Source organism: Nicotiana tomentosiformis, chromosome 1 (genome assembly GCF_000390325.3).
Source record: "Nicotiana tomentosiformis chromosome 1, ASM39032v3, whole genome shotgun sequence".
NCBI classification, from domain to species: Eukaryota; Viridiplantae; Streptophyta; class Magnoliopsida; order Solanales; family Solanaceae; genus Nicotiana; species Nicotiana tomentosiformis.
Window position 1 is genome coordinate 55128108 of NC_090812.1, and position 24326 is coordinate 55152433.

Genomic DNA, 24326 nt, shown 5'->3' on the forward strand with positions numbered 1-24326 from the left:
TTTTTCCAAAATGCTTATATCACTAATATTAACAATTTTTGAAAATTTTACCTTAGTTGAGAGAAATTTTTTAAAATTAAATTAATAAAAATTTACCTAAGATCAACAATGTATCCCACCAAAAGATTAAATGAGTCGACTTTTTTTTTTTAATTATTATAAAGAATTATTGAAAGAAAAAGCACGAAACTCTAACATCAAATGTCGGTCGACAATTTTATCCTCATAAGCGATTCCATGTTGGATAAAATCACAACTATAATTAATCATTATAAAATTTAATATATTTCGTATTTATTATTTGGACTTTTACTTAATAAAATATTATCTTCTGGAAAAATAACATTAGATGCGGTAATTTTCCTTTCAAAAGTTTTTTATTCAATTTCTGAAGTTGCAATTAATTTTTAATTCTCCGGCGCCATAAGAAACTTGGAGTGTTGAAAAAGTTACGATTAATTTTTAAGAATTTCATTATCTCCTTTTACTCATTATTTGGATCTTTTAATTAATAAAATTTCAATATTTTCTTGTATGGTGATATGAAAAGTGCATGTATCTTCAAACGGTGGAAAAGGCGGTACGTTTAATAAAAAGTTTTTATCTTCTTTTCCGAAATCAATCACTTTGTTTCCACTATTTTTCCTTCTGAATTTAAAGTTGCAATCTTTTTGGTGAATTGCTATTTGGGTTTTCTTCGCATACCTCTGTTCTTCCTCCCTTTTTCCCCTTTTGGTTCCTCCTTATGTTTTTGCAGGTATTCACTACTAGATCAGAGCGTGCGGCGGACGTCAAAATCGGTTGGAGGCAGCGGGAAATTGAATAAGGTGACTTCGGCAGCGCGACCTTGACATTTACGACGATTCACCCAGGTTTCGCACTAATCAGGAGTTGGTACCTCATGTTCTTCGTTTAATATCTCTGTCTCCTTGTTAGTATCCAATTAGTTTGCATTAGTTTAAGTCTAATTCTTGATTGCCTATAATTATTTAGTGCATCTGCCTGGATATTTTTCTTGCTAGTAACTATTTAGGGATTTCTAGACTGTAATTTGATTTCTTACTAGCTGTTCTGTTGGCCTTTTTTTACACATCTATTGTTATCACTAGTTTAATTCTTGCTTGAATGTTTGTCTTATCTGTACGTATTTCTAGTGGTTAGAGTTGTAAGTGTTAGCCCTGCCTTCTTTAGTTTAATCCTTTGTCTATTTTAGCGAAAGTTCTAGCGTAATTTTTCGTAGATTATAGTGGCTGGGGTGAGTGATGGTGGAATAAGGTCATGTCCTCGGATGTGGGAGAGGTGGCAAGAGAGTCTCTAGGTTGAGAGTGGGGTCCTGAAACATAGGAACTTTGACGGAAAAGTATATAGAGTTAGCGAAGATCCTCCAAAAGAGGAAGATCAACATAGCTTGTGTTCAGGAGACTAGATGGGTAGGTTCGAAGGCTCGAGATGCTGATGGGTTTAAATTGTGGGTCTCAAGACGCGAGAGGGGTAAGAATGTGGTAGGTATCTTAGTTGACAGGGATCTTAGGGAACTAGTGGTAGAAGTTAGGAGGGTGAACGACATGCTTATGGCGATTAAGCTGGTTGTGGCAGGGTCTACTTTAAATGTGATTAGTGCTTACGCGCTTCAAGTGGGTTTGGACGAGGAGATTAAGAGGCGCTTCTGGGAAGAATTTGACGGGTTGGTACGTGGCATTCCGCTCACCGAGAAGTTATTCATAGGAGGTGACTCCAATGGTCATATTGGGGTGACATCGGGGGGGGGGGGGGAGGGGTTATGATAGTATGTATGGTGACTTTGGCTTTGGAGTTAGGAACGAAGGAGGTACTTCATTATTGGACTGTGCTAAAGCCTTTCATTTGGTGATTGCCAACTCGTATTTTTCGAAAAGGGAGGAGCACTTGGTTACATTCCGGAGTTCGTTTGCTAAGACTCAAATTGATTATCTACTCATCCGGAAGTGCGATATGAGTCTATGCATAGATTGCAAGGTTATACCAAGCGAGAATCTCAAGACTTAGCATAGATTATTGGTGATTGACTTAAAGATCGTAAGGAAGAGGAGGAAGAGGGTCGTGTATGGTCAACCCAGGATCAGGTGAGGTGCTTTGAGTAGTGACAAAGCCCAGGAGTTGGGGGAGGAGGGGGGGAGGGAGTTGTTGGCTATGGGAGCCGCAGTGGGGACGCGAGCTGTATGTGGACCACGATGGTGGAGTGTATTGGAGTAGTTGCGAGAGAAGTTTTAGGGTTCTCAAAGGGTTTCTCTGGCAGCCACAAAGGTGACTAGTGGTAGAGTGGGGAGGTACAAGAGAAAGTGGAAGCCAATCCAACGGTGTACTTGACGCTTATAGAGAGCATGGACGAGGAAGCGAAGAGGATATACAAGGAGGGGTATAGGTGGGCTAAGAAGGAGGCGAAGTTAGCGGTTACTGCGGCTAAGACTGCGACGTATGGGTGTTTGTATGAAGAGCTTGAGGCCAAAGGCGGGGACAAGAAGATATACGGGCTAGCCAAGGTGAGAGAAAGGAAGGCCCATGATCTGGATCAAGTTAAGTGTATCAAATATGAGGAAGGTAGAGTTTTGATGGAAGAGGCTCAGATTAGATGAAGATGGCAGACCTATTTTCATAAACTCCTGAACGAAGAGGGTGATAGGGACATTGTGTTGGGCGACTTGCAGAACTCCGAGATGCGCCGAGATTTCGGGTATTGCACGCATAAGAGTCGAGGAGGTCAAGGGGGCTATGCGTAAGATGCACATGGGTAGTGCTACTGGGCCAGATGAAATACCTGTTGAATTTTGGAAGAATATGGGTAAGGCAGGTTTGGAATGGCTCACTAGGTTGTTCAACGTCATTTTTAGGACGAAGAAGATGCCCGATGAATGTAGGTGGAGTACGATAATTCCTTTGTATAAAAATAAGGGCGATATCCAAAGTTACAATAAGTATAGGGGGATTAAGCTACTAAGCCATATTATGAAAGTTTGGGAGATGGTGGTTGAAGTGAGGGTGAAGACCAGTGTGTCCATTTCTGAGAACCAGTTCGATTTCATGCCAGGGAGTTTGACTATGGAAGCCATTCACATTGTGAGGAGATTGGTGGAGTGATATAGGGAGATGAAGAAGGACTTGAACATGGTGTTCATTGACCTAGATAAAGCATATGACAAAGTCCCGAGAGAGGTGCTCTGGCGATGCTTAGAGGCTAAAGGGGTCCCAGTAGCCTACATTAGGATGATTAAGAACATGTATGATGAAGCTAAGACTCGGGTTAGGGCAGCAGGAGGAGACTCGGAACACTTTCCGGTTATGATGGGGTTGCACCAGGGATCAACTCTTAGTCCATTCCTATTTCCTTGGCGATGGACGCATTGACGAGACACATTGAAGGTGAGGTGCCATGGTGTATGTTATTTGCTGATGACAAAGTTTTAATTGACGAGACGCGGGGTGGTGTTAACGAGAGTTTGGAAGTTTGGAGGCAGACCCTAGAATGCAAGTTCAGCAACGATAAATGGAGTGAGAGTTCAGCAACGATACCCAGGAATGAGATATGGAGGTAAAGCTTGATACGCAAGTCATCCCCAAGAGAGGTAGTTTCAAGTATCTCAGATCTATAATATAGGGTAACAGGCAAATTGATGAAGATGTCACGCATCGTATCGGAGCAGGATTAAGTGGAGGCTCACTTCCGGTATCTTGTGTGATAAAAATGTGTCGCTGAGACTTAAGGGTAAGTTCTACAAGGTTGTAGTTAGACCGAATATGTTGTATGTAACAGAGTGTTGGCTGGTCAAGAACCCTCATACCCAAAAGCTAAAAGTAGCTGGGATGAGGATGTTGAGGTGGATGTGTGGGCATACCCGATTGGATAAGATTAAGAATGAAGTTATTCGAGAAAAGGTAAAAGTGGCCCCTGTGGAGGATAAGATGCGGGAGGCGAGGTTGAGATGGTTCGGGTATGTTAAGAGAAGAAGTATAGATGCCCCGGTTAAAAGGTGCGAGCGGTTAGCCTCGATGGGCAGCATGAGGGATAGAGGTAGGCCTAAGAATTCTTGGGGAGAGGTTATTAGGCGGGACACGGCGCAACTGGAGCTGACTGAGGACATGGCCCTAGACAGGAGGGTGTGGAGGTCAAAGATTAGGGTAGAAGATTCGTAGGTAGTCGATTGTTCGCTAGCATTAGTATTAGTATGATATCTTTTATTCATAGATGGCTATTACTACCTAAAGTTTGACTGCATTCTTAGATTCAATCTTATTTCATCTTGGTGTTATTCCTACTTGTTGCAATTATCTTTTCTTTTTCAGTCGTTCTCTAGACGAGAGTCTATCGAAAACATCCTCTCTGCTTTCTAGGGGTAGGGGTAAGGCTGCGTACATCTTACCCTCCCCAGGCCCCACTTGTGGGAAACTACTGGGTTTGTTGTTGTTGTTGTTGTTGTTGTTGTTGTTGTTGTATGAGGTTGTAAATAATATTTTACTAGTATTTTTAATTAAATAAATAATTTCGTAGAATATCAAAGGACTGTATTAAAATTTATATCCAAGTTTTTTTTGTTTTAATTTTTTAATTTACAGTTAATTTGGCTACTGGTGCTGTGCAAAGATGTAGGAGAGGCCTGAGCAGCCAAAGGATGTAATGATATGTCCATTTCGTTTGAGTATCCGTTAGGGAAATGTAAGATAGAAGTTCTGCTTATAGACCGGTGTTTTTGTAAGATCAACTGCTTGTGGATTGATCTTTGATGACTCTTCCACAGTGAAGTGTTAATGTAATTCGATTGTTCATCTCTTGGAAGTGTGTAAAGTGATATCGTTTGAATCGAAAATAATGAGTTTAAGTTGGACATACCGATGATATTCCACTAATAAAATTATTTAATTAGAAAGAATTGGATATTGTTGTTATTGTGCTTTCTTGACAATATACTGTTTTCAAATTAATCAAAGGTTAGGGATATATATAATACAGACGGTAGCTAAGGCATTCAGAGTCACATTAATTAGTCTGACGATCGATCTGTGTCGTGTAGCAACGGCCCCAAAACTTTGAGGCCCAAGATATTTTAATAGAGGATTTTTTTATTTTATTTTCGCTTAAACATATTGGAAGTTTGTAGGAAATATGAATCTATATAAAAAAGAAAGAAAAGAATACTGCAACTGATGGTGACTGAAAACGACTCCGAAGAAAAAGAAGACACGAGGATTTTAAAAAATAATATCGCCTTAACCTTGATTATTTCTTAAAATGTAATAATCAAATTGATAATGATAGTTAAGCTTACTTTTAAAATTAAAAATTCTAAGAGAAATAATATAAGTTGAACATAATACTTTAAATGATATTTATATTCAATCAGACAAAAAAAGCTTACGTATATATTTTTTCCAAAATGCTTATATCACTAATATTAACAATTTTTGAAAATTTTACCTTAGTTGAGAGAAATTTTTAAAATTAAATTAATAAAAATTTACCTAAGATCAACAATGTATCCCACCAAAAGATTAAATGAGTCGACTTTTTTTTTAATTATTATAAAGAATTATTGAAAGAAAAAGCACGAAACTCTAACATCAAATGTCGGTCGACAATTTTATCCTCATAAGCGATTCCATATTGGATAAAATCACAACTATAATTAATCATTATAAAATTTAATATATTTCGTATTTATTATTTGGACTTTTACTTAATAAAAAATTATCTTCTGGAAAAATAACATTAGATGCGGTAATTTTCCTTTCAAAAGTTTTTATTCAATTTCTGAAGTTGCAATTAATTTTTAATTCTCCGGCGCCATAAGAAACTTGGAGTGTTGAAAAAATTACGATTAATTTTTAAGAATTTCATTATCTCCTTTTACTCATTATTTGGATCTTTTAATTAATAAAATTTCAATATTTTCTTGTATGGTGATATGAAAAGTGCATGTATCTTCAAACGGTGGAAAAGGCGGTACGTTTAATAAAAAGTTTTTATCTTCTTTTCCGAAATCAATTACTTTGTTTCCACTATTTTTCCTTCTGAATTTAAAGTTGCAATCTTTTTAGTGAATTGCTATTTGGGTTTTCTTCGCATACCTCTGTTCTTCCTCCCTTTTTCCCCTTTTGGTTCCTCCTTATGTTTTTGCAGGTATTCACTACTAGATCAGAGCGTGCGGCGGACGTCAAAATCGGTTGGAGGCAGCGGGAAATTGAATAAGGTGACTTTGGCAGCGCGACCTTGACATTTACGACGATTCACCCAGGTTTCGCACTAATCAGGAGTTGGTACCTCATGTTCTTCGTTTAATATCTCTGTCTCCTTGTTAGTATCCAATTAGTTTGCATTAGTTTAAGTCTAATTCTTGATTGCCTATAATTATTTAGTGCATCTGCCTGGATATTTTTCTTGCTAATAACTATTTAGGGATTTCTAGACTGTAATTTGATTTCTTACTAGCTGTTCTGTTGGCCTTTTTTTACACATCTATTGTTATCACTAGTTTAATTCTTGCTTGAATGTTTGTCTTATCTGTACGTATTTCTAGTGGTTAGAGTTGTAAGTGTTAGCCCTGCCTCCTTTAGTTTAATCCTTTGTCTATTTTAGCGAAAGTTCTAGCGTAATTTTTCGTAGATTATAGTGGCTGGGGTGAGTGATGGTGGAATAAGGTCATGTCCTCGGATGTGGGGGAGGTGGCAAGGGAGTCTCTAGGTTGAGAGTGGGGTACTGGAACATAGGAACTTTGACGGAAAAGTATATAGAGTTAGCGAAGATCCTCCAAAAGAGGAAGATCAACATAGCTTGTGTTCAGGAGACTAGATGGGTGGGTTCGAAGGCTCGAGATGCTGATGAGTTTAAATTGTGGGTCTCAAGACGCGAGAGGGGTAAGAATGTGGTAGGTATCTTGGTTGACAGGGATCTTAGGGAACTAGTGGTAGAAGTTAGGAGGGTGAACGACATGCTTATGGCGATTAAGCTGGTTGTGGCAGGGTCTACTTTAAATGTGATTAGTGCTTACGCGCTTCAAGTGGGTTTGGACGAGGAGATTAAGAGGCGCTTCTGGGAAGAATTTGACGGGTTGGTACGTGGCATTCCGCTCACCGAGAAGTTATTCATAGGAGGTGACTCCAATGGTCATATTGGGGTGACATCGGGGGGGGGGGGGGGAAGGGGGAAGGGGTTATGATAGTATGTATGGCGACTTTGGCTTTGGAGTTAGGAACGAAGGAGGTACTTCATTATTGGACTGTGCTAAAGCCTTTCATTTGGTGATTGCCAACTCGTATTTTTCGAAAAGGGAGGAGCACTTGGTTACATTCCGGAGTTCGTTTGCTAAGACTCAAATTGATTATCTACTCATCCGGAAGTGCGATATGAGCCTATGCATAGATTGCAAGGTTATACCAAGCGAGAATCTCAAGACTTAGCATAGATTATTGGTGATTGACTTAAAGATCGTGAGGAAGAGGAGGAAGAGGGTCGTGTATGGTCAACCCAGGATCAGGTGAGGTGCTTTGAGTAGTGACAAAGCCCAGGAGTTGGGGGAGGGGGGGGGAGGGAGTTGTTGGCTATGGGAGCCGCAGTGGGGACGCGAGCTGTATGTGGACCACGATGGTGGAGTGTATTAGAGTAGTTGCGAGAGAAGTTTTAGGGGTCTCAAAGGGTTTCTCTGGCAGCCACAAAGGTGACTAGTGGTAGAGTGGGGAGGTACAAGAGAAAGTGGAAGCCAATCCAACGGTGTACTTGACGCTTATAGAGAGCATGGACGAGGAAGCGAAGAGGATATACAAGGAGGGGTATAGGTGGGCTAAGAAGGAGGCGAAGTTAGCGGTTACTGCGGCTAAGACTGCGACGTATGGGTGTTTGTATGAAGAGCTTGAGGCCAAAGGCGGGGACAAGAAGATATACGGGCTAGCCAAGGTGAGAGAAAGGAAGGCCCATGATCTGGATCAAGTTAAGTGTATCAAATATGAGGAAGGTAGAGTTTTGATGGAAGAGGCTCAGATTAGATGAAGATGGCAGACCTATTTCCATAAACTCCTGAACGAAGAGGGTGATAGGGACATTGTGTTGGGCGACTTGCAGAACTCCGAGATGCGCCGAGATTTCGGGTATTGCACGCATAAGAGTCAAGGAGGTCAAGGGGGCTATGCGTAAGATGCACATGGGTAGTGCTACCGGGCCAGATGAAATACCTGTTGAATTTTGGAAGAATATGGGTAAGGCAGGTTTGGAATGGCTCACTAGATTGTTCAACGTCATTTTTAGGACGAAGAAGATGCCCGATAAATGTAGGTGGAGTACGATAATTCCTCTGTATAAAAACAAGGGCGATATCCAAAGTTACAATAAGTATAGGGGGATTAAGCTACTAAGCCATACTATGAAAGTTTGAGAGATGGTGGTTGAAGTGAGGGTGAAGACCAGTGTGTCCATTTCTGAGAACCAGTTCGATTTTATGCCAGGGAGTTTGACTATGGAAGCCATTCACATTGTGAGAAGATTGGTGGAGTGATATAGGGAGATGAAGAAGGACTTGAACATGGTGTTCATTGACCTAGATAAAGCATATGACAAAGTCCCGAGAGAGGTGCTCTGGCGATGCTTAGAGGCTAAAGGGGTCCCAGTAGCCTACATTAGGGTGATTAAGAACATGTATGATGAAGCTAAGACTCGGGTTAGGGCAGCGGGAGGAGACTCGGAACACTTTTCGGTTATGATGGGGTTGCACCAGGGATCAACTCTTAGTCCATTCCTATTTCCTTGGCGATGGATGCATTGACGAGACACATTGAAGGTGAGGTGCCATGGTGTATGTTATTTGCTGATGACAAAGTTTTAATTGACGAGACGCGGGGTGGTGTTAACGAGAGTTTGGAAGTTTGGAGGCAGACCCTAGAATGCAAGTTCAGCAACAATAAATGGAGTGAGAGTTCAGCAACGATACCCAGGAATGAGATATGGAGGTAAAGCTTGATACGCAAGTCATCCCCAAGAGAGGTAGTTTCAAGTATCTCAGATCTATAATATAGGGTAACAGGCAAATTGATGAAGATGTCACGCATCGTATCGGAGCAGGATTAAGTGGAGGCTCACTTCCGGTGTCTTGTATGATAAAAATATGTCGCTGAGACTTAAGGGTAAGTTCTACAAGGTTGTAGTTAGACCGAATATGTTGTATGTAGTAGAGTGTTGGCTGGTCAAGAACCCTCATACCCAAAAGCTAAAAGTAGTTGGGATGAGGATGTTGAGGTGGATGTGTGGGCATACCCGATTGGATAAGATTAAGAATGAAGTTATTCGAGAAAAGGTGAAAGTGGCCCCTGTGGAGGATAAGATGCGGGAGGCGAGGTTGAGATGGCTCGGGCATGTTAAGAGAAGAAGTATAGATGCCCCGGTTAAAAGTTGCGAGCGGTTAGCCTCGATGGGCAGCATGAGGGATAGAGGTAGGCCTAAGAAGTCTTGGGGAGAGGTTATTAGGCGGGACACGGCGCAACTGGAGCTGACTGAGGACATGGCCCTAGACAGGAGGGTGTGGAGGTCAAAGATTAGGGTAGAAGATTCGTAGGTAGTCGATTGTTCGCTAGCATTAGTATTAGTATGATATCTTTTATTCATAGATGGCTATTACTACCTAAAGTTTGACTGCATTCTTAGATTCAATCTTATTTCATCTTGGTGTTATTCCTACTTGTTGCAATTATCTTTTCTTTTTCAGTCGTTCTCTAGACGAGGGTCTATCGAAAACATCCTCTCTACTTTCTAGGGGTAGGGATAAGGCTGCGTACATCTTACCCTCCCCAGGCCCCACTTGTGGGAAACTACTGGGTTTGTTGTTGTTGTTGTTGTTGTTGTTGTTGTATGAGGTTGTAAATAATATTTTACTAGTATTTTTAATTAAATAAATAATTTCGTAGAATATCAAAGGACTGTATTAAAATTTATATCCAAGTTTTTTTTGTTTTAATTTTTTAATTTACAGTTAATTTGGCTATCCTGAGATGCCTTTTTAACCATAGAAAATTACCATATTTATCAAAAGTCATAATCAGTATTTTCAGAACCCCATTATTCATTATTTGACCTTTTTAATAAATAAAAATAGTTTATATTATTTCCTTGTATGGTGACACTGAGAATATAGTAACTTTTGTTTTCAAGTTTTCAATTTGTTTATTTCAATTCTCAAACTTTTAATAGAATAAATATTATAGAACTTTGAATTAAACTACTCATATTTTTATCTTAGTAAATATGGGATTTGGGAATTGATTTTGGCATAAATAATCCCCTCTTTATTTGCAACTCTCTAATCACTCCATATTCAATACTATCATTTTGTCCCCAATTTCTTTTCTCTTTTCTCTTACGCTCTCTTAGTCTCACATTCTCAAAAGTTGCTATTATATATTAGTACTTATTATCAATTATTCGGTATTTGGTTTCAGAAATTGAAGTTGGAATTTAAGAAAGTAACTACAAAACGGGTCCACTCAAGTTCCGATCAGTTATTTTAATTTCAATATTTTGGTACATTCGTTCCCTTCTTTACGTTTTTAAATATTATTTGTTATTTTGTGTTAATTTTAGTTTTTGTTATTTGTGCTACTTGTACTTTTTATTATTATTTGTGTTAGTTGTATTTTTTTTTTGAAATTCAATGGCATCTTCTTCTCATACTAATGATTTTGATAGAAAAAGAAAAGATCTGGTTAGTGGAGAAAAGGAAATACAAAGAATTGAAACTACAGATCTTGATTTGGATAGCATAACATTAGATGATGTTACTGATAATTTTGACATGGAGGTAGAAGAATTAGGAGGTACACAAGTAGAAGATGTAAGTGGTGCTAGTAAAAAACGTAGTCGTAGAAGAACCTCTGAGGTATGAAAATATTTTGATGAAATTTATGCAAAAAGATATATGGTTAAAAAACATCCCAATATTTGGAAAGATCCTAAAAAAGAGAGTTTAGGTTCTATTCAAGGTACAATTGACCCTACAACCGGTAAGACATTTTCTTACTGTAAAAAGACGGATAGGATGGAATTTGCAAAATTCATAGCTGGAGATGCTTTACCTTTTACTACGGGCCAAAGTTCTGGACTTCGGAATTGGATTACCAAGGCACATAATCCTTTATATGCTCCTATTCCTAGAACAACAGTTAGACATGATATCTTTTCTGACTATACTAAATATCAAAGTACTTTACGTGAATTATTTGGTAGCCTTAAAAGTAGAGCTTCATTAACTTCTTATATTGGTCATGCTGAAAATAAGTTAGGTTTTTTAACTCTTGTTATTGGATTGACCATGATTGGATTATGCAAAAAAGAATTTTAGCTTTTCATGTTATTGAAGAAAATAAAACTGGACATGCTATTTCAAGAATGCTTTTGCAACAAACTTCTTTTTATGGTCTTTGATTCTAAGGTGCTTTCAATTGCATTTGATAATGCTAGCAATAATGATAATGCTGTTAAAACTCTAAAAAGTGATTGGGTACAAATTTTTCTGAATATTTTCATGTTAGATGTGCATGTCATATTTTAAATTTTATAGTTCAAACTAGCCTTACATGTTTTGAAAACCCAATTTTGAAAATTAGAAATGCAATTACATTTGTTGTTAACACTATTTATGGAGTACGATTTCGCAATATTTCTGTAAGTGTTCCAACTAGATGGAATTCCACATACTCAATGTTAGCCCGAGCAAAACATATAAACAACCACTTACTGATACATATAATGCTTTTATTGAGTCGAACGATGAAGAAACAACTATATCTGATAGTGACTGGGAAACAATAGATAATATTATTTTATTTTTGGAAAAATTTTACACTACTACTTTGTATTTTTCTGGTTCATATTATCCTACTGTGAACACTATTTTGCCTTATTTAGTTGAGATTGCTTCATTGTTTTATAATTTTAAGAATTATAAACTTATTGGACTTTTTATTCCTGGTATGAAAGAAAAGTTTAAAAAATATTTTCTTCCTATTCCCGATATTTATCAAATTGCTATTTTATTTGATCCTGTCATGAAATTAGGTAGAGCGCAACAATTAATTGATTTGTTATATACTTATTTAGAAGTTGAACCTACATTTTATCCAAGTGTTAATAGCGTTAAAGAAAATATTTCTAGACTAGCTAATGCTACTTATGAATTGTATCATAATAATCTTGATGGCGCTAGACCACCTTTGCCGATTAGCTCTTCCTCAACTTTTAAACGCTTAGGTGGTCTTGGCATTTGGAGTAAGATAAACAAATAACCTACATCATTTGGTCACTTTAACGAACTCATTTGTTATTTGCAATAGGATCCAATTAACGAGGATGATGACTTCGATGTCTTGAAATGGTGAAAAGATAGTGCAAAGTAGTACCCAGTGGTATCTGCAATGGCTCGTGATTTTTTGGCAGTTCCGATTTCAACAGTTGCTTCTGAAAGTGCATTTAGCCAAGGAAAAATACAACTTGAAAAGCGAAGATTATCTTTAAGTTCTCGCGCCTATGTCCTCGTTACTTTTAAAGATTGGTTATATGTAGAAAGAAGAAATCAAGGAAATATAAATTAAATGACGACTCGCACTCAATTGAAGATCTGACCACGTCTGATGTTGAAGGAATGTATAGAGTAGCTCATGAGAATTAGAGTATATTAGAATATCATTTTTCTTATGTATCAGACTATTAGTTATAAAAATATATAGTCGAATTCCATATGTTTCTCAAGTTTTAATGTTAATAAAGTATAAATTTTCTTTTATTTTTATTCTAATTGGCTTCAAGAACATGTAGTAATTTCAAGTTCGTATATATGTATAAAAGTTTGAAATTTTATCATTTATTAGTTTTTTGAATTAAATTGAATTCGGTCCATTAGGGCCCGGGATAAGGGTTTAGGGGTTACGGGTCTGGGTCGGGTCAAGAGGTTTTGATTAATGGGTCAACTCCGGACCGGCCCCTATAAGAAGGTGAACAGGACCGACCCCTATAAGAAAGTGAACTGGCCCGGTCCGGTTAAGGACCCACGGGCCAAGAGTCAACGGGTTCGGGTCCAGGTTGGGTCAACCCATTTAACAGGTCTAGTAATAGTACGTGCATTCATTGAACTTCTTGGATTTGGCTAATTCTATCTGCATGCTTAGACCATGGCAAATACACTCGTCACCATACATATACTTCGCCCCCAACACACTTAGCACGTCGCAATAGACCCAAGTACAAGCTAATTCCCTCAAATTAAGGTCGGCCAAGACATTTACCTCTTTCCAGAATAAATCAACTCTCCAATACCACTTTCCTTTTAGAACAAGTCTTCACACAACTCGAATTTAGTCAAATAATACTCAAATAAGTCAGAACAAGCTTTTGGAATCATCCTCATATCAAAAAGGTTCGATCTTTACCCAATTAAGAAAAGTCAACCCGAACCCACATGGTCAAAATCCGAAATCAAGACCAAATTCCGATAGCTCATTCATTCCCGAGTCCAAATATGTAATTTATATTAAAGCCGGACCTCACATCGAGGTCCAAATCATTAAATTAAGCTAGAATTACTAACCTTTGAGGTTGAGGTAAAATTCATCTCAAAATTGCCTCCTTACGTAATCTAGGTCTCAAAAATAGAGAAGAAACAACGTACCCGCGTGCTCGTATCCGAGTATGCTAACCTGCAGCACTTCTTGTATGGCACATAATACCCAAAAATGGTACTATGCGTTATATAATTAGAACTAGCATAGGGAAGATGAAGTTGAGATTCCTGAAGTTTACGCCCATATATGACGGGGAGTTATTCACTCCTCTCCGGATCAAAGGCGAATTCAGGATTTTAAATTTATGGGTTCCTATATCAACTTTAAATTAATATATCTTAATAACCGAACTAAAGGACGGGTTCCCAACTAAATATTTTTATACATTGAATGATTTTTTTAATACAAATACGAAATTTAGCCAAAAACTACTGAGTTTCCGAGAACTCATACTAGTACTTTTACATCCGCCCCTGCTCCGGACCCCTCATATCCAAGCCCCCCAGATCCCTCAAACAGAAGAAGCTAAACAAAAGAAGTTGTTTCATCAAATGATTAAAATTTTAAAATAGTAGTCTGCAAGTTACTAGTTGGTACTCCCTTCTTCCATCGATCAATATGTCATATATGCAGTCCCTTTAAATCCTTAAGCTTTTCTGTGACATATTAAAACTTGAAAGTATATATCAAATATAATAGATATGTTGACAAGGTGATGAAGAACAGAACAAAAATAAAATAAGTGTTATTTGTTATTTAAAAAAAGGAGCACTGAGTGAAAGGGCGAAAGAGTGCGCGAAGTTAAACAAGACAAAATGGCAAAAATATATTTGGGATAAATTGAAAGTAGATCCTTAAATATACTTCTAATCAATTTTGATCTTTTAAATTTGTCAAAGACTAAATATTTTTTTATTTAAGTAAAAAGTTTCATAAGTTTTATCTCTTAGATTTGACGATAATTGTCAAAATACGCATATTTAAAAATATAGTTTATGCTATTTTTGCTCTGTTTCTAAAGTATGGTGCAACTTTTTGTTCCTAGTCTTGAAATTGTGAAATTGTTTTTAAGATCATTGTCTTTGGACACGCACCATCCTATGGATATGGGACGCACCAAAATTTGGAGTTCATGAATTCAGATAAATACACAAATAATATTTTACGAATAATATAATAGAAACAATGGAGTAGTGTGTTTGTTTTAGAATGTGCCAAAATGTTTGATAGTATTCCACTAATAATGATTATTTCAACCTCTCATTAAGTCCTCACTGTTATAAAATAAAGACCGTAAAGTAAAGACAAGTATAGAGAGAAACTGATATATTATTCAAACTTCAAACTTCTGTACATAATGAACTGAATTCTCCTCTATTTATAGAAGAAAGGAAGCTGCTGTGTAAGCTGCTGTGTAAGCTGCTGTGTAAGCTGCTTGTAAGCTGCTATGTAAGCTGCTTGTAAGTTGTTGCTCTAAACTGTTATGCCAGATATAGATAATCTTCTATCATGGGTAATATTTATCCATAACGGAGTACTGAAAGGATAAGCTTCTTCAGGAGGCTTATTTCCAATAGATTTCCAATAGAGTACTAAATAGATAAATGTATTTATGGCGGAGTCTCATATGGATAAACTTCTTCAGGAAGCTTATTTACAACGGAGTACTAAATGAACATCCATAATATAATATATTCATAACACTCCCCCTTGGATGTTCATTAAAAGATAATGTGCCTCGTTAAAACTTTACTAGGAAAAATTCCGTGGGAAAAAATCCTAGTGAAGGAAAAAGAGTACACATATTTAGTAATACGCATTGCTAGCTGCCTCATTAAAAACCTTATAAGAAAAATCCTGTGGGAAAAAATCATAATAAGGAAAAAAGAGTACATCGCGTATTTTACTCCCCCTGATAAAAAGCTTGTTTCAAATATTTAAGTCTCCGCATTCCAATCATGTATACCATCTTCTCAAAAGTTGAAGTTGGTAAAGATTTGGTGAATAAATCTGCCGGATTGTCACTTGAACGGATTTGTTGCACATCAATGTCACCATTTTTCTGAAGATCGTGTGTGTAGAATAATTTTGGTAAAATGTGCTTCGTTCTATCTCCTTTTATAAATCCTCCCTTCAATTGGGCTATGCATGCAGCATTGTCTTCGTATAAAATTGTGGGTCTTTTCTCACATTCCAAACCATATTTTTCTCGAATAAAATGAATTATTGATCTCAACCATACGCATTCCCTACTTGCTTCATGAATAGCTATTATTTCAGCATGATTTGAAGAAGTAGCAACAATAGATTATTTTGTGGAGCGCCATGATATGATAGTACCTCCACATATAAACACGTACCCTGTTTGAGATCTAGCTTTATGGGGATCAGATAAATAACCTGCATCTGCATAACCAACAAGATCTGCACTATCTTTGTTAGCATAAAACAAACCCATATCAAGAGTTCCCTTTAAATATCGCAATATATGCTTAATCCCATTCCAATGTCTCCGTGTAGGAGAAGAGCTATATCTTGCTAGTAAATTAACAGAAAATGCTATGTCAGGCCTTGTAGCATTAGCAAGATACATAAAGTGCACCAATTGCACTGAGATAGGGTGTTTCAGGACCCAGGAGTTCCTCATCCTCTTCTGGAGGTCGGAACGGGTCCTTATTCACTTCAAGTGATCGAACAACCATTGGTGTACTCAATGGGTGCGCTTTGTCCATGTAAAAGCGTTTTAAGACCCTTTCTGTATAGGCAGATTGATGGATAAAGATCCCGTCTGCCAAATGTTCAATTTGCAGACCAAGACAAAGTTTTGTCTTCCCAAGATCTTTCATCTCAAATTCTTTCTTAAGATATTCAATTGCCTTTTGGAGCTCTTCTGAAGTTCCAACAAGATTTATGTCATCAACATAAACAGCAAGTATAACAAATTCTGCTTTATAAAAATACATGGACAAATAACATCATTTATGTAACCCTCTTTCAGCAAATATTCACTGAGGCGATTATACCACATGCGCCCAGATTGCTTTAAACCGTACAAAGATCTTTGTAATCTGATTGAGTACATTTCCCGAGATTTTGAATATGCTTCAGGCATTTTAAATCCTTCAGGGATTTTCATGTGAATCTCATTATCAAGTGACCCGTACAGATAAGCTGTAACCACATCCATCATATGTATTTTAAGCCTTCCACATAAGAATCAGATCTTGGGTCTGTTCAGGAGATCCCTTCATAATATCATTTTGATTATTTGTCAATTTTCTTTTTCTAGGATTTCGATCCTTATAACCCATAGGCCTACCACGCTTTAGGCGTGCTTTAGGTTCACTAGCTCTCATGCTAATAGATGGTCCTGCTGGGACATCAATTCGGATAGGCACATTCTCTGCAGGGATATGTGACTTAGTTATCCTTTTCAAATCAGTAAATACGTCTGGCATTTGATTTGCTATATTCTGTAAATGGATGATCTTCTGGACCTCCTGATTACATATAGGGGTACGTGGATCAAAGTGAGATAATGATAAAACTTTTCACACAATTTCTCTTTTGATTTCCTTTTTCTCTCCCCCTAATTGTGGAAAATTTGTTTCATCAAATCGACAATCTGCAAATCGAGCAGTAAATAAATCTCACGTCAATGGTTCAAGATAGCGAATAATAGAGGGTGATTCAAACCCAATATATATTCCTAACCTTCTTTGGGGCCCATCTTACTGCGTTGTGGTGGTGCTACTGGCACATATATAGCACATCCAAAAATTCGTAGATGGGAAATATTTGGTTCATGACCAAAAACTAATTGTGACGGAGAATATTTATTATAATGCGTTGGTCTGAGACGGATAAGTGATGCTGCGTGCAAGATAGCATGGCCCCAAACAGTAGTGGGTAATTTTATTTTCATAAGTAGTGGTCTTGCTATCAATTGCAGCCGTTTAATAAATGACTCTGCAAGGCCATTTTGAGTATGAACATAAGCTACAGGATGTTCAACTTTTATCCCAACTGATAGGCAGTAATCATCAAAAGCTTGAGATGAGAATTCTCCAGCATTATCAAGGCGAATAGCCTTTATAGGATAATCTGGGAATTGTGCCCTTAATCGAATTATTTGGGCTAATAACTTTGCAAACGCCAGGTTGTGAGATGATAATAGGCACACATGAGACCATCTTGAGATGCATCTATTAGGACAATAAAATATCTAAACGACCTACTTGGTGGGTGAATAGGTCCACATATATCCCCATGTATACGTTCTAAGAAGGTAGGGGACTCAATGCTAACCTTCATTGGTGATGGTCTAGTGATCATTTTGCCTTGATAACAAGCATCACAAGAAAATTTATTATTTGTAAGAATCTTCAGGTTCTTTAATGGATGCCCACTCGAATTTTCAGTAATTCGTCTCATCATTATTGATCCAGGATGGCCCAAACGGCCATGCCAAAGCATAAAAGTATTTGAATCAGTAAACTTCTGGTTTACGATAGAGTGTGCTTCAACTGTACTAATCTTTGAATAATATAAGCCAGAAGATAAAGTTGGTAACTTTTCTACAATGCATTTCTGGCCAAAAATATTCTTTGTAATACAAAGATATTCCACATTCATTTCATCTATTGTCTCAACATGATACCCATTTCGGCGGATATCTATAAAACTCAACAAGTTTCTTCGGGACTTGGAGGAGTACAATGCATTGTCGATAATAAGTTTTGTTCCCTTAGACAGAAATACAATAGCTCTTCCGGAGCCTTCAATCAAACTTATATTACCAGAAATTGTAGAAATATTTGCTTTTTCCTTATGTAAATAAGAAAAGTATTTCTGATCTTTGAATATGGCATGAGTTGTTCCACTATCAACTACACAAATATCTTCATGATTGGTCTTTGATCCAAACATAATTTGAGGATTATCCATATTCTTCAAAATGACATAAATAAAATAAATATGATAGTAAACATTATAACTTTTATTTATGTGCAACAATTACATAAATATACTATCTACTACAAATAACAGAAACTAAAATATTTACATCTCTACAGATTCACTACCGATCACATGACTTATTTCTCCTTCTGGGAGTGCAAAGTAATCAGCTACATCTAAATGCATGAAGTCTAAATTATCTTCAGAAATAAAATTTGGTTCAGCATTTTTCTCTGTCTTCTTCAGGGAAGCTTGATATAGCTCAACCAGGTGCTTTGGCGTATGACATGTACGTGACCAGTGCCCTTTTCCTCCACATCTATAGCATGCATTTTCTGGCTTTGCTGCTTGCACCGTTTCATGCTTTTGTTCCTTCCTTTTCCACTGCTGGTGGTGAGGAGGGTTCTTTGGTGCATTATTATTACCACGATTAGAGTTTCCTCCCCGACCACGGCCATGACCACGACTGGGGCCACGTCCTCTTCCACGTTTAGCTTGGTGGAAGTTCGTCTCATTCACTTCAGGGAATGGACAAGAACCAGTAGGTCGGCTTTCATGGTTTTTCATTAATAGCCCATTATGTTGCTCGGCTACAAGAAGATTTGAGATAAGTTCAGAATACTTTTTAAATCCCATCTCTCGATATTGCTGCTGTAGGAGCATATTCGAGGCATGAAAAGTGGTAAAAGTTTTCTCCAACATATCATGATCAGTAATATTATCACCACATAGTTTCAATTGGGAAATAATTCTGAACATAGCAGAATTATACTCACTGATAGATTTAAAATCTTGTAACCTTAGATGAGTTCAATCATAACGTGCATGTGGAAGAACGACCATCTTCAGGTGGTCATATCTATTTTTCAAATTACTCCACAGTATGACTGGATCTTTAACAGTAAGATATTTCATTTTCAGGCCCTCATCAAGGTGATGGCGTAGGAATATCATTGCTTTGGCACGGTCTTGGTTTGATGCCTGATTTTTATCTTTGATGGTGTCTGCCAGACCCATCGCATCAAGATGAATTTCGGCATCAAGCACCCATGACATGTAGCTTTTGCCCGATATATCCAGGGCTACAAACTCAAGTTTAGAAAGATTTGACATTATTTAAAAAAAAAAAGTTCGTACCTCTGATACTTTTAAAGTATTTGCTCGAGATGGCAGAGACTCGTGCTGATAACGTGTTATAAAATAAAGACTGTAAAGTAAAGACAAGTATAGAGAGAAACTGATTTATTATTCAAACTTCAAACTTCTGTACATAATGAACTGAATTCTCCTCTATTTATAAAAGAAAGGAAGCTGTTGTGTAAGCTGCTACTGCAAGCTGCTACTGCAAGCTGCTGTGTAAGCTGCTTGTAAGCTGCTGCTCTAAACTGTTGTGCCAGATATAGATAATCTTCTATCATGGATAATATTTATCCATAACGGAGTACCGAAAGGATAAGCTTCTTCAGGAAGGCTTATTTCCAATAGAGTACTAAATAGATAAATGTATTTATGGCGGAGTCTCATATGGATAAACTTCTTCAGGAAGCTTATTTACAACGGAGTACTAAATAAACATCCATAATATAATATATTCATAACACTCACTCAATATTTGTTAAACTAATTTAATATTTTGCACAATTAATTTTTTATATTCTTTGTTCATTCAAACACCAAAAATTAGATAAAAGGGATGGTAAAAGAGAGACCTAGAATGTTATGAGTGCAAGGAGAAAAATAGAATAGAATAGAAAATGAAAGAAAAGGGAAGGATCTAGGCTCCATGTATTCTGACCTCTCTACAACTCTCCAACACGTGTCACTCTCAACCACTCCTCAAATATAAATCTTAGTCCCGCACTTTATTTCATCTTAAGACAAATTTATTCTCGACTCTGCACCTAAAGTAATTCAATCTCTTCTTTGGTAAAGGGAATTAGCAATCTAATGTTAATGTTTCTGCTGCTGTTTATTGTTTAATTCAATTATCTTCTAGTCATGGAACTGGTAGATTCTGCACTAGCTCTATCATTTACTAAAATGAACTTAAAGGAGTATCATTGCCTAAAATAGAGGTTCCAATCATTAGTTTCTCATTAAACTTGTGCTTTTACCAATTCCTAAACTCATGATATTCTCAGGATTGTAAGAATGTAAGAGTCCTACTTTCATATATTTGACTAGGTTCCTAAAAATCAAGGTTCAAACTAGCTTTTGTGGTGAATTCTTTCAAGTGTTACAGTATTGTATTACCAAGTAGTAGTACTAAATTAGGAGCTGAGACGTTGTTGATTTCGACACGTTAATTGGCCATGAGATTGTAATTGCTGCACATTACTAAATTATGATGCATCCTATTGCCAATCATTCTTAACCTTTTCAATAGGTTTAAGTAGCTAAGCTGTTAAGTTTCCGGGTTCTGGAACTAGGGTTTGGTGTGAGAATATGCAGAGAGAAAGAGGTGGCAGAGACAATTTCAACTCCTTCAGCAGTCCATTTGATGGATTTGGAGGCATGATGTCAAGCATATTTGGAGGAAGAGACCCATTTGATGACCCGTTCTTCGCTCGCCCTTTCCCCAACTTGTCTCAGTCTTCCATGGTACATCCAACAACCCCTGCTGATGACTTGCAGCAAGTTGCTAATTCCAATGGGCCAGTCATTCAAGAGATAGATATGGATGATGAGGGTGAAGTAGGGATAGAACCAGGGGAGGAAGACGGCGTTAATGGCTCTGAGGAGGAAAGAGATAGGGATTATGCTAACAGATATCCACTTGTTGAACACCCTGAAGACCAAACTGATGGTAACTTTTGGTTCTATTAATCTTCCTTCTCTACAAGTAAATGATAGGCGTTGTCAAGATGGGGTTTTATGTTGTCTGTCCATTATTAGTACTTCTTTTGTCTCATTTTATGTGACGTTTTTTGACTGAGAATATAGCTTAAGAAATAAAGGAAACTTTTGAGACATAAAGTAAATATATGCAAACTATAAAAAATTGCCCTACTACCAACAAGTAAGTTCCACATCTTCTTGGCGTTATTTCAAGGATAGACTAAAAAAGAAAGTGGTGCATAAAATGATGAAACGGATGAATTAGCGTTCTTGCTGGTTTAAATCATTAGTTGTGCTTATGCCTCAGACCATAGCAAGAGCAAGAGCGTAAGCAAAGACGTGACTCGGAGAATGGAAGATATGAATTTGGAAGGAACAGAATCCAAGACTCAAAGCGCGAGCTATAGAAGAGTTACATATGGTGGAATAGAGGGGGCATATTACACTGCCACCACCACACGTAAGACTGGAAGTGATGGAGTATGTTCTCTTCTCCTTGATGTCTTGTTCATCTGGCTGAATAAGTGCGTTCTTCCTGATTCTAACAGTGCACATGCTATGAAACAGAGGGTGCTAGAGGAGAGCAAGCAAGCAGATAGAACAACTGGTCAAGCAACACATAGAATCTCCAGGGGCATCCACAATAAGGTATAATGCATTTTATTAGTCTTTGCTTTTGGCACTGTTCTTAAAATACTTGAAGGACTTGTGATATGTTTTATGTTTAGAAGCTTATTAAGTCGAAAACATACACTATTTTCAAGATAACATCTATGAGTCTCAGTGGAAAATGGTGGACCTCCAATACCTTCTAAATTATCTACTAGAAATTATGTAAATTTGGATGTATTAACAACCAAAGTATGGAGTTCGTAACTTTGTCATGAACATTTTTAAAGGAGTCTTAACACTTGTCTTCTATGCTGAGAACAGAGGCGTTAGTAGTTAATAAGAGTGTCTACTCGTATGTGTCTGCCATTCATGCGGAAGATAGAAACGAGTCTGACTTTTCTCATATGAATTTGCGAGAGACTTGCATTATTTCACCTGCGTTAGACATTGGCAGTTACATGATAATCTAAAAGATTGCTCCATTTGTGTAGTTAAAGATATGTGCAATCTCTGGTTGAATTCTAGCCTTTTCCTTTACTCTGTGAACAGTGGCTTCATCTTGCTGGATAGAGAAAAGTATCTTATTCACATTCTTCTATCATTCCTAGGGACACTCCTTAACAAGGGAGCTTACCTCTGACGGCAAGGTGGACACGACGCAGACATTGCATAATCTAGCAGAAGGTAGCATCTTCTTGAAGATTACTCAGGTGTTCCACTTCTACGTTCCGTTCAACAGCAGATTTCACATGTTTGTCTCTTTGTTTTGCAGATGAATTAGCTGGCTTTAAACAGACATGGAATGGCAATGCTGATAGGCATATTCCTGGCTGGGAGAGTGGGTCTGATTTCCATGCAAATGCAGGTTAGTGAGAAAAGGAAATGCCCTCTGCTGATCATGTCAAAAAGTACTGGTATATGCCCTGATTTATTACATTTGCACATTTCCGACGGAGTATTGACTCTTCTCAGTTAAACTATCTTTATTCCATATACAGTTATGCTAGACTTAGGGTTTTTCCCCGATCATACTAGACTTAGTTTGACAATGTTCTTAGTTTATGCATTTTACATTGCTATCGCTAAACTTTATTAGCTGTCTCATTTGAGAGGGCATGAAGAGAGTTTAGGTAACTTTGTCGATATAGGGCGTGGGAGTAACTGTGTAGGGAATTACTTCACCACCTCTCATCAAACAATGACACAGATGAAGAGAGCTAGACTTGACCTTACCACACTAGCTTATTAGTTAGCACTTCACAATGAGCCTAAGCAAATGATATTACATGGTTGAGCATGGGTGAAATTAATTCTTCTGAAACTAGAATCCCATTATTTATGATGGCGTGAATTTTTTAATTTAGTGTGGTAGCTAATTTTCGCAGCAAGTGGTAGAGTTCTCCCTGTTAGTAAATTGAATTTTGAAGTTTTTCTAGTTTAGCGTCTCACTAAAAGATTACCTTATTCGTTTTAGATGAAAAATTCTTTTTAATGCAGATTCTGGGCAAAAACTGTTAGAAGCTGCAGCCCTTAGATTTGACATTTCAGAAAATATGTAGCAGGAGCTGTTTTCAATCTCTTATGAATTACCATACTAGTTTGATACACTCTTTGCTTGTGATTTACTGCACGCTTAGGTGGGAAGAATTAGACAAACTTTGTGGCCTATTATCTGTTTGCTTACGAAGTAAAGCGCTACTTAAAGAAGCAAGCACAAAGATCATGCCTGCTTGAAATCTAGCTCTTGTTTACCCCATGCACTGGTACCAATTCTACCATTCGGGCCCAAAGTCTGACAGAAAGCTAAAACAAGCAAAGCGAAAAGTGGAACCTTGTCTATGCCATTCAGTGACCTGCTAGTTTCTGTTAGCCTTTCAGGATTTTGCTGGATGAAATCTTCCTTTCATAGGAAGAAGCTTAATGCATGTGTGATCCTTGTAATGTTTGCTGTTTGGTTTATGCAGGAACAAGTAATAATTGGTTGACAAACTGGGATCCTGGATTCAGAGATTCATTTAGTGGTCTGAGACGTAATAGCAGTACCCAGCCTGCGAGTCAAAGTGGAAAACCAAGAAACATCGTCAGGATCAACATAGAGTGAATGTACCTATTCGGTAGGGATTTGCTTAGGTTCTCATGGTTTGAAGGGCATGTTACTGATCTGTTTCGGACCTTAGTTCCTTTTTTTTGTTGGTCATTGTAATATATTAGTGTTGCCTATTTCATGTATGCCTCGGCTTATTATCCATATGGTACGTTAACCGGTGTTAAAGCCTCCATTCAATATGAAGCGTCTTGTCTCACTTACTAATCATTTAAAAACTAGAATAGCATATTGTAGGAGTGAACTAACAGCG

General features: G+C 37.5%; 1 protein-coding gene across 2 annotated transcripts; it reads left to right on the forward strand.

Annotated features, from left to right (window-relative positions):
- Positions 1-20264: 20264 nt before the first annotated feature.
- LOC104117246 (uncharacterized) lies at positions 20265-24272 on the forward strand. Of its 2 annotated transcripts, none has more exons than XM_009628274.4 (7): positions 20265-20425; positions 20949-21325; positions 21665-21837; positions 21925-22005; positions 22578-22653; positions 22742-22834; positions 23934-24272. In XM_009628274.4, exons 2-7 carry the CDS (start codon positions 20965-20967, stop codon positions 24068-24070), a joined length of 921 nt encoding a protein of 306 aa, XP_009626569.1. In that variant the 5' UTR covers positions 20265-20425; positions 20949-20964; the 3' UTR covers positions 24071-24272. The 2 variants fall into 2 exon arrangements, with proteins under 2 accessions (XP_009626569.1, XP_018633494.1); XM_018777978.3 differs by lacking the exon at positions 20265-20425 and adding an exon at positions 20508-20526.
- The last annotated feature ends 54 nt before the right edge of the window (positions 24273-24326 follow it).